The sequence below is a fragment of the Aquarana catesbeiana genome, linkage group LG01, assembly GCF_042186555.1.
Source record: "Aquarana catesbeiana isolate 2022-GZ linkage group LG01, ASM4218655v1, whole genome shotgun sequence".
NCBI classification, from domain to species: Eukaryota; Metazoa; Chordata; class Amphibia; order Anura; family Ranidae; genus Aquarana; species Aquarana catesbeiana.
Window position 1 is genome coordinate 761,442,935 of NC_133324.1, and position 11,414 is coordinate 761,454,348.

The following is an 11,414-nucleotide window of genomic DNA, read 5'->3' on the forward strand; positions in this document are numbered from 1 at the left end:
CTTCTCTGCGCGAGCTGTCGTAGCGATACGTCGGCTCGCGGGGGTCGGCACAGCGGGGGGTGGTGATGCTCGTGGCCGACGGTTGCAATGACCACCGGCCACGAGCGATCGTGAGCAGGAGACACAGAACAGGGACGAGTGTGTGTAAGCACACACTTCCCTGTTCTGTTCTGACAGGAGTGGCAGAACATGTGTTCCTATTAGCTAGGAACCACGATCCGTCACTTCCTCTAGTCAATCCACTCTCCCTTCAGCTAGAATCACCTACCAGGGAAAACAGTTGACCCCTAGATCGCCCCCTAGTGTTAACCCCTTGCCAGTGACATTTTTACAGTAATCAATGCATTTTTATAGCATTGATCGCTATATTAATGCCAATAGTCCCAAAAATGTGTCAAAATTGTGCGATGTGTCCGCCATAATGTCGCAGTCACGATAATTATCGTAGATCACCGCCATTACTAGTAAAAAAGAAAAATAATAATAAAAATGCCATAAATCTATCCCCTATTTTGTAGATGCTATAACTTTTGCCCAAACCAATCAAGAAACAAGTAGAAGAATACATATCGGTCTAAACTGAGAAAAAATGTGCTTTTTAAAAAAAAAAAAATGGGGATATTTATTATAGCAAAAATTACAAAATATTGTGTTTTTTTCAAAATTTCGCTCTTTTTTTGTTTATAGCGCAAAAAATAAAAACCGCAGAGGCAATCAAATACCACCAAAAGAAAGCTCTATTTGTGGGGAAAAAAGGACGTCAATTTTGTTTGGGTGCAACGTTGCACGGCCGCACAATTGTCACTTAAAGCGACGCAGTGCAGAATCGCAAAAAGTGCTCTGGTCAGGAAGGGGGTAAATTCTTCCGGGGCTGAAGTGGTTAAGATTTCATAAATTAATACAGAATTTTTTCAAATTTTTCAGTTAAAATCTAAATAAATGGATACAAGATTTTTCAAGGAGCCCAAACAACAACCCAGCATTTATATTCCTCAATACTTTTCTCTCCTAACAAATAACTTCATGATTTAAATAATTACCATGCAGTTTGTGACAGGACTTCAATGTAATATTTTGAATCATGACATCAACTCTATGAGTGCTTTGACTCTAAAAAATTACAAGCTAATGAAAAATCCATTCTGGGACAACAATGATCATGCAGTGCACTGCACTTGCCATTCAAGCACCTTAGAAGTAAAGCCGTAAAGACACATAGCTAAGTGGAAGTTTAGACATCTCTCGGTCACCCATACTGCCAAATTATAATCTCCTTCCTGCAGAACTGAATTTGTTGTTAAAGATGGGTGCAAATTTTCAGTTTAAAAAGCTGACACTGTCATTGGGTCAGTGAATCTGCCACTCATTCCAGGATAGGCTGGACCCAACACCCATTCAGGCTCACAATGCTCAGGGATTAGATTTAACAGCCCATAGATAGCCTTTCAATGAATGCTACTTTGCAGCTAGTTCAGTAAAAGATAAACCAACGGAGCAGCAAGTCCCTCCACAAAGTATATCAAGGCTTTAAATATGTGCTTCAAGGATTCATTGAAAATAGGGACAATAGAGGGACTTCCTGTCATTTCCACTGCTTTGCTGTATATGAGTTCAATATGGGAAATGCAAGTTAAACAGTTGTAAATGTCCTAGGATCATGCCTTAGTTTGCATAGGTCTTCCCAGATAAGTATTTAAAGGGAAGACCCCTTTTTGGGGTTTCTTATTCCATATCCACTGGCAACCAGCTACTGTTTACTTTGTTTGTGGAATCAGTATTTATTCAGGGAAACTAGGCAAGGACAGAGAAAGCAGGAAGGACCCACACTCTGGATGAGAGAGAAAGGCACAAAGTGGGAGGCTCTATACCTTGTCTCCTCATCATTGATCATTAACCTTCCAGGGATATGCAGCAAACACTTTAATCTAAGTAGAGTTAGTTGAAAGAAGCTTTGAAGGAGTTGATACATCAGGTTCAAATCTCACTGGGATATCCTTTTCAGAAGGAAAATGGATTTTCAGAAATTATTTTACATTTTTTTGATCATCCTGATGACTTTATTTCTTGTAAATGGACAGAGACCAGGTAAGATTTTTTTTTAATCAGTTTGTAAAGAAAACTTCAACCAATACTGATACTACCATATATATATATATATATATATATATATTATATATATATATATATATATATATATATATATATATATATATATATATATATATATATATATATATATATATATATATATAATCATTTCATTTTAATATGTATATGATAGTATTTAATGTTTTGCTTTTAGGTTTTAAATGTATTTGTGTTATTTAACTTATTTTTTTACAATTTAAAAGGTATTATTTTTTTTTGTATTATGCTTACTTAATGTGGTTATTCTATACAATTATTGATTGCAAATTGGCAGAAATTTGAAACAGGATTAGCATGGCAATCTTTAACCTTACAATTTTGCTTAAAATTTCTTGCAACTGACTGTTTTGTTTGCATCACATTACTTTTAATGAAAGCTGCTACACTTGTGATTTGAAGTCACGCAGATGAGCGCTCAACCACTTATGAACACATCAGCATTAGATAATAATCTCCTCTCCTGCATAGACTTGAGTGGGAGTAGGAAAATAATCAATTAACAATGTATCGTATATAAGTTAAGTTAAGAGTCAATTTTAATTTTACCCTTTGTGTCTCTATGAGATTATTTACAGGGGGAGATTTACTAAAACTGGTGCACACAACATCTGGTGCAGCTGTGCATACTAACCAATGTGCTTCTAGATTGTATTGTGAAAGCTTTACTGAACAAACTGAAGTTAGAAGCTGATTGGTTATTATGCAATTTAATAATCACCTGTTCAAGCCACACAGATAGAAAATGGTGGTTTGTTGAAATGTGTGACTCTTAGTAGATTGTTTGTCTGCAAAAATCTAAAAATGCCTGCAATAGATCAACATTGTCAGCAAGCATTGCTCGGCTGAGATAGAATTTTTTTCAGTCAGAGGGATCAAACTTTTGTATGAACTTTTGTGTGACCAAGGAAAAATCTGGCTAAACACTATCTAAAGTCTATAGACTGCTTTACATGAGCTATTAGATAATAATGGCAGTTTGTAGCATTGTTAAAAATATGGGTATTGCAAGGATTGTTATCACTGTTATAACTCAATACAGGTTAATTGTTTGCTTTAGTGCATTGTGTACATATAATATATGATAAAAAAACTGCATTAATACCAGAATGATGTCTTTTAATTATTTTTGAAAAATGGAGCAAGTTGTCAGTGTCCGGCACTACTTATGACACCTTAGCTCATCACGACTCAAGTCTGAGTAATTTCTTATTAATCTTTTGGTGTCATCTTGGTGTTTTAAATAGTTTTTGTGCGTCTGGAAACAGTTTGGTGAATAATTGGTGGGTTAAGCTCAAGTGGAAGTAGTCAAAATAAATGTGCTATGATAAGCCAGCTTGTGCTTACTTTGCCAGACTAAATGAAAAAATGCAGTTTTCAGAACTAAAATGTAACCTCATTGACTGTGTTAATGAAACTCTCTAAAAGGCTCTGGAACTGCTATACTAAATTATTAATAAATATAAGTATACAGTTTTCAGATTTTCACTTAAAAAAATGTATATCAAGTTACTAATTTGGATACCTGCCAGATATTTAACTGGTAGCAAAGGGAAATTTAACAATCACCTGTTTCTTCAAGAAGGTAAGGTTACTTTTAGTACAGATAGATACAATTCATGGTCAGTAAAAGTATTATTTACTTGACGTAAATATAATTTAATGCTTTTAATGAATAATTAAAATTTGTAATTTAATTTTAATTCAGTGTAATGCTCTTAATGAGTAATAGTCGCCAGTTCTGCAACCAGGGCTAGTTATAGACGTAGCATGTATCAGTGAAACTGAGAGGCAGGGAGACACCTTTCCAGCTTCGAACACTCAAGCCCCACCACTGTTCTAGTACAATTTATCTGACTGATGTAGCATGCATGTTGTTTATGAATTTCTGCTTCTCCTCAAAGAAAAAAGGGAAGGGTCTTTTGGGATGTTCAGACCTGAAAAATGCCATGGTGGCAAAAAAAAAAAACATTGTTTTCAATATCACATGCAAATTATCTTTGCTCACAAACCAAAGCCTTGGGGATGGGATTAGGCCATACATTGACATTCTAACTTTTGTCTTCAGTTCATAACAATTATTACCACAATTTTCATAAGCAGCACCTAAATCTTTAATACAATGTTGCTCAGTATATGAATGAATATATAACACACATATACAACATATACTATATATATATATATATATATATATATATATATATATATATATATATATATATATATATACACTATATTGTCAAATGTATTGGGGCACCTGTCTTTACATGCACATGAACTTTAATGGCATCCCAGTCTTAATCCTTAGGGTTCATTATTGAGTCGGCCCACCCTTTTCTGCTATAGCAGCTTCAACTCTTCTGGGAAGGCTGTTCACAAGGTTTAGGAGTGTGTCTATGGGAATGTTTGACCATTCTTCCAGAAGCACATTTGTGAGGTCAGGCACTGATGTTGGACAAGAAGGCCTGGCTTGCAGTCTCCGCTCTAATTCATCCCAAAGGTTATTCTATCGGGTTGTAAGTGAGGACTCTGTGCAGGCCAGTCAAGTTCCTCCACCCCCAAACTCGCTCATTCATGTCTTTATGGACCTTGCTTTGTGCACTGGTGTGCAGTCATGTTGGAACAGGAAGGGGCCATCCCCAAACTGTTCTCACAAAGTTGGGAGCATGAAAATGTATAAAATTTCTTGGTATGCTGACGCCTTAAGAGTTCCCTTCACTGGAACAAAGAAGCCAAGCCCAACCCCTGAAAAACAACCCCACACCATAATACCCCCTCCACCAAATGTTTTGGAGCAGTGCACAAAGCAAGATAACATTTTAGAAACATTTTTCAGGCAGAAACACAAGATATAGCTTACAATGTTGTAAAGTGGTCATCAGTTTAATTCAGTTGTATACACAATCAGCTGAGATATTTTAGAGAAACTAAATTTCATTGCAATCTATTCATATCTAAACGTGTTTGTTAATACTTGTACAAATCAACCATGTACCCACGACCCCAGTTTTGTAGGTTGAGTGAATTAAGTATGTTCATAGGGGCTAACACCTGTGCTACAGGCACTGTGCTGTCAGTGATATTGCCCACAATGAATGGGTTAACACAAGGGCTGCACTTTTGCATAACAAAATAGTGAGTAGGGAGGAAGAAGTTTATAGAAGAGGACTTCAACAATGTGACCTAGGATGGGTGGAATACTGGCTCTTGCCTAACAAAAGTTCAGTGGAACACTAAATGCATATCAAATGGTGATGGAAGACCTATACAATAGCAAGACATCAACATAGATTGAAATCAGTAGCTCAAAGAGGAGCTTGCATCTACAGTGCTATCCACCTGGCCAGCTAAGGTCTATTGCACCTTTATGCATGTGCAGAATAAACCTAGGGGAGGCTTTAATGAATGTTTATAACTCATTTAAATGGTTGATGGCAATGAGACAAAAACACTAGACATTTCAGCCAGCTGTCTGTTAAGGTGGCTTCCATAACGGATATGCTTGGCACCTACAGTTAGTATACCATATAGAAGAGCTATTCCTACTTCAGATGCACTATTCATTGACCATAAAGCATTAGTTAGCCCTCAATCATCCTTTTTTATAAAAACATGAGTGTTTAATACGAATTGTATCATAATGCACAGTTTGTTAGCGTATTCTTAAGAGAAAATTCAGTTTGCAAAGAAAACAGGCTATACTGCTTTAGTAAATAAGCCACTGTACAGTATGGGCTTACTTGGAGGATCATTTTTGTTTTTTAACCCTTGGATCATTGTACTGAAAGCCAAGGGCTATAAAAAGTATAGACTTGGTTTGCACACAAGCTACTGACAGACTGGTTGCTGGGAAAGAGTGTCAGCTGAAGGTATAAGCAACATTCAAGCTGCTTCCTTAACCACTTCAGCCCAGGAAGAATTTGCCCCCTTCCTGACCAGGCCATTTTTTGCAATGCGGCACTGAGTCGCTTTAACTGGCAATTGCATGGTCGTGCGACGTTGCACCCAAACGAAATTGATGTCCTTTTTTCCCCACAAATAGAGCATTCTTTTGATGGTATTTGATCACCTCTGCGGTTTTTATTTTTCGCACTATAAACAAAAGAAGAGTGACGATTTTGAAAAAAACACAATATTTTGTACTTTTTGCTATAATAAATATCCCCAAATTAAAAAATATATATATTTTTTCCTGTTTAGGCCGATATGTATTCTTCTACATATTTTTTAGTAAAAAAAATCGCAATAAGCACATATTGATTGGTTTGCACAAAAGTTATAGCGTCTACAAAATAGGGGATAGATTTATGGCATTATTATTATTATTTTTTTTTTTTTTTACTAGTAATGGCAGTGATCAGCGATTTTTATCATGTGGTGGACAGGTCAGACACTTTTGACACTTTTTTGGGACCAGTGACATTTATACAGTCATCACAGCTAAAAATAGCCACTGATTACTATATAAATGTCATTGGCAGGGAAGGGGTTAACACTAGGGGGCGATCAAGGGGTTAACTGTGTTCCCTATGTGTGTTCTAACTGTGGGGGGGATGGGACTGAGTAGTACTACTTAGTAGGAGCACACGATCTGTCTCCTCTCCCCTGACAGAACCGTGATTTGTGTGCTTACACACAGATCCCAGTTCCCGCTCTGTCGCGAGCGATCGCGGGTGCCCGGCGGTCATCGCGCCCACCGGGCACGCACATTGGCTCTGGGGACATGCTGCAGGCACGCACACCTGCTAAAGCGTTTCGAAGAGCCAACGTACAGCTACGACAGCTCGCGCAGGGGGGCTAACCTGCCGCAGTATAACTGCGTAGTCTGATCGGGAAGCGGGTAATTTTAAAGTAGAACTATAGGCAAAACGTTTTTTTTCATTTTGGATAGAGCAAGGGAGGGTTAAAACCCGTCGGGTTTTTTTTTGCCATCTGTGTCCCATTGCAGAGATCTCCCTTCACTTCCTGTCCCATAGCCAAACAGGAAGTGAGAGTAAATCCCTGCAAATTAAGGAAAATCATTGGGAACCCCTAGGTTACCAGAACTAGTGCCCCCATTGGAAGATTTCCCGTCAATTACTTTTCTGGGGACAACCCAAAATTTAAGATTTTCTTTTACTCTCACTTTCAATGATATTGGTAAACAGGACAAATAAAGAGGGTGAATCTCCTTAACGGGGGCACAGACAGCAATAAAAACTGACAGGTGTTGTAATCCCTCTCCACTCTATCCAAAACTAAAAAAAAGTTTTGCCTTTAGTTGTAGTTTAATTCTATAAAGGAATATCTAAATAAGCAATAAAGTAAGTAATAAAGCAATAAAGTAAAGTAGTAAGTGGGTAAGACTCTCCTATAGAAAACCTTCTCTGAATACCAGAACTGTCAAATATAGTGGTACAAGTTTTATTCTGAAAGATCTTCCATAAGCATACATTCTTGGATTGCCTGAGCATACATGTGTATGGAATGAAAGAAGGGAGGAGGGAACTGTAAGAAATTCTTGCCACCATCTTTTTCTCTTGGAAAACCAGTAACTGGCAAAATACATTGTCAATTACCATTTCTCCTGAGGTCAGTTGGCCGGAGATGTTTGTGGAGGTCTTTTGATGTCCATAGACATGGGGATTCTTAGTAGGCTAGAACAGTTGACAGTCGTTTCACTTATACGGGTTTCTTAAAGTTACCCAGAGACAGAAATCTGTTAAATCCCAAATCCGGCCAAACTAGTTTATTTTGTTTTGGATAGAACAGAAAAGGTTTAGATCCTTTATCAGATTTTTATTGCTGTATGTGTCCCTTTTGGTGACGTTTATCCTCAGATCCTGTTTGGACAGAAAATGATGGGAGTCTTATGGAGACAGAACCTTGAAAACATTTTGGCTAGTTATAGATGGGCAAATGTCTCCCTGCAAACAATGTGTGGGCAGACATCTGCCCACCACTTGAAGCAATGGGATGGACACAGGGTTTCTTGCATGACTAAAATGTAAGACTAATATAGTGCATGGGTAGTTTACTAGTGTAGATGACACTTATTATGGGTACATCTAAGTGGCTTGATCTTTGTCTTGAGTGTCGTATAAGGCCTCAAATCAGAGAAGATTGGGCAATACATGGCCAACTTTCTAGTGTCATACTTATTTTGGGGGAACAGTATGTTATTGGCCTAAAATATCCTACAGAGTCAATAGACTTTTTCCTCAAGAGAGATCTGTCAAGAGTGTCTGCTAAATGTCCTACATACATTCTGATCTGCTGTTTTTGACATACATAAAAATAAAAAAATAACATATTTATCAGAGTGAGGCAGAATTGGAAATGCTGAAAATGCTTTTATTGTTGCTATAACCTTCTTATTCCAGTGATTTCACCTCCCAATTCTTGTACAGAATGTCACCTGGACAAAAAGTCCTTCTAATATGGCCACAGAAAGAAAAAAATGCCCAACAGATTGTTTAAATCTTCCCCAAAGTTCCCAAGCCTAAAAACATTGGCCAGTGTAATGCCCTGTACACACGATGGAAAATGTGTGATAGGACCTTGTTGTCGGAAATTCTGACCGTGTGTAGGCTCCATCACACATTTTCATCGGATTTTCTGACACACAAAGTTTGAGAGCAGGATATAAAATTTTCCGACAACAAAATCCGTTGTCGAAAATTCCGATCGTGTGTACACAAATCCGAGGGACAAAGTGCCACGCATGCTCAGAATAAATAAAGAGATGAAAGCTATTGGCTACTGCCCCGTTTATAGTCCCAACGTACGTGTTTTACGTCACCGCGTTCAGAACGATCAGATTTTCCAACAACTTTGTGTGACCGTGTGTATGCAAGACAAGTTTGAGCCAACATCCGTCGGAAAAAATCCTAGGATTTCGTTGTCGGAATGTCCGAACAATGTCCGACCGTGTGTACGGGGCATTAGACTTAAAGTACCCATAGCATATTTTTAATACCATTTATCAAGGTTTCACAATGTACCTCATTTACTTACTTGGTAAATGGTTCATATGGAAGACCAATTTCTATTTCATTTGTATATAAATGGTCATGGTGCAAATATCTGTGAAAACAAACAAAAATGTTTACAGCTATCTTTATTTAAACAGCCCTGGCCATTAGTAATGTTTAGAGGTAGAACAAATTGCAATGCATAAGATATTCATTGGTGTTCCTCGGCATAGGTAAACATTGTAGCTCAGCTGCAATCAATGCAGGCAGATGTGGCTGTTTTCTTCTTCCCTTATACTACCTACACTACAAAATGCACATGAGTTGGTGGCAATTGTAAAAGAAAAAAGAACTTTTGTTTCTATACATTCCCTGAACAATGTGTTAAAGAAGAGAATGTAAATGAGGGAAGCATTTGAAAGAGTTGTCACTGGATTATTTAACCCTTAATGCTTGGCTGCCGGTGTGTAAAAGACTTTATTGTGTTTTTTATTTATACTATCTAACATAATAGTACAGTCAGTGGTCCTAAGCTGGCTATAAGCATAAAATGGCAGTTAGACAGTCTGATGCTCATCCTTAAACCCTTTCTGATCTTAATTTTAACTTGGTTCACTTTAAATATGGCACTTACGGTATATGGCTAATGCAAAGAAAAAGGAAAGAATGGCACCTGTCACTCAGAGATTTTCCAGCAAGTTACAGTTTCTATATATACTTCAAACAGTCCTAAATGCTTGTTATTGCTTCCTTGGGAAGACTTACATAACCTGATCACCTTTGTTCATGCATCAATCAGCCAGTATAATGCCCCGTACACACGGTCGGATTTTCCGATGGAAAATGTCCGATCGGAGCGTGTTGTCGGAAATTCCGACCGTGTGTGGGCTCCATCGGACATTTTCCATCGGATTTTCCGACACACAAAGTTGGAGAGCAGGAGATAAAATTTTCCGACAACAAAATCCGTTGTCGGAAATTCCTATCGTGTGTACACAAATCCGACGGACAAAGTGCCACGCATGCTCAGAATAAATAAAGAGATGAAAGCTATTGGCCACTGCCCCATTTATAGTCCCGACGTACGTGTTTTACGTCACCGCGTATAGAACGAACGGATTTTCCAACAACTTTGTGTGACCGTGTGTATGCAAGACAAGTTTGAGCCAACATCCGTCGGAAAAAATCCTAGGATTTTGTTGTCGGAATGTCCAAACAAAGTCCGAGTGTACGGGGCATAAGTCAGCTACACTGACTGTGTAGGGTCAGCTTTAGTAATGAAGTGAACATACCACAGTCTATGATTTGCTCCACAGACAACCTTGGTGCCATTATTATTTTGGGGACAAAAACAACTTAAGGAAAACTTTTACCTTCTGAGATAGATTAGCCAGAAATCTCTTCTAAGGTTTGAAGGGGCCCAAATATATTCCTATTATCACTCGAACAATGATCATGTTATATCTAATGGGCACACATACGCTACAATTCGATTATATTTATCAACAACTATATGGGGCAAATCAATAGTTTGCCTAGGTGGGATTTTGGATTACACAGCTGTTGGAAAGTCTAAAGTAGATTGTACAGAAATTGTACAATGAAATTGTAATATGTGTGTGACTAAGTTAATTGTACCCTTAACTGTATATAATCAAAATAACGGGGAAGGAAATTGCATTCTCTATATAATTAGCAATAACAGAGAAAGGAAATTGTAGGTAGTGGTGATAAATACCAACTAGATTGCCTATCCTATTCTATCCTGCCCTGCATTAGTGAAGATGCAGGTGAGGCCCATTTCTTCAGTTTTACACCTTTATTGTGAGAGCAATGTAATGTCAGTTTGTAATTTTTTTTTCATTGTACAAGAAAACAAAACCTAAGTCATTAAAGGTTTAATAGTTCTAATTTTATTTTTAATTTATTGCAGCAAACCAAGGTCAGCGTAGAAGGGTACACAGGCACAACTGTTTTCTGAAAAGATGCATGCCTCTTCATTCAAGGGTACCCTTTCCCTGAGGTAAAGTTTCACTTATTCTACCTATTCAGTCTTTTCATTCCTAATTACATCTATTAAGATTTTCTTTCTAAAAGACATATACGGTATGCATGGCTGGGATGAGGAGGAGGCAGAAGAGGTGGCCATCTTGGGCACTTTAGCTGGGAAGGGAACAAAAAAAGGTTGGACCTGCTAATGGGGATGTAGAAGTGGTCATATTGGGTATTTCAGCTGATGGGTGGGGGGTACATTGGTTATTTTGCTTTGGATGCTAAAGGACCTTGTCCCAGCACTGACTGTGCATATGTCAT

At 37.8% G+C, this 11,414-nt stretch overlaps 1 protein-coding gene across 1 annotated transcript; it reads left to right on the forward strand.

Moving 5' to 3' along the window:
- The first annotated feature begins 1,635 nt into the window (after window positions 1-1,635).
- LOC141122386 (apelin receptor early endogenous ligand-like) lies at window positions 1,636-11,123 on the forward strand. Its single transcript, XM_073611974.1, has 2 exons — window positions 1,636-2,085; window positions 11,035-11,123. The coding sequence occupies exons 1-2, from the start codon at window positions 2,010-2,012 to the stop codon at window positions 11,121-11,123; spliced, it is 165 nt and encodes a 54-aa protein (XP_073468075.1). The 5' UTR covers window positions 1,636-2,009.
- Window positions 11,124-11,414: the final 291 nt, after the last annotated feature.

Coding starts and splice junctions, on each gene's coding strand:
- LOC141122386 (XM_073611974.1), top strand. CDS start 2,010: ATGGATTTTCAGAAATTATTTTACATTTTTTTGATCATCCTGATGACT. Junction 2,086..11,034: donor TGTAAATGGACAGAGACCAG/GTAAGATTTTTT, acceptor AATTTATTGCAG/CAAACCAAGGTCAGCGTAGA.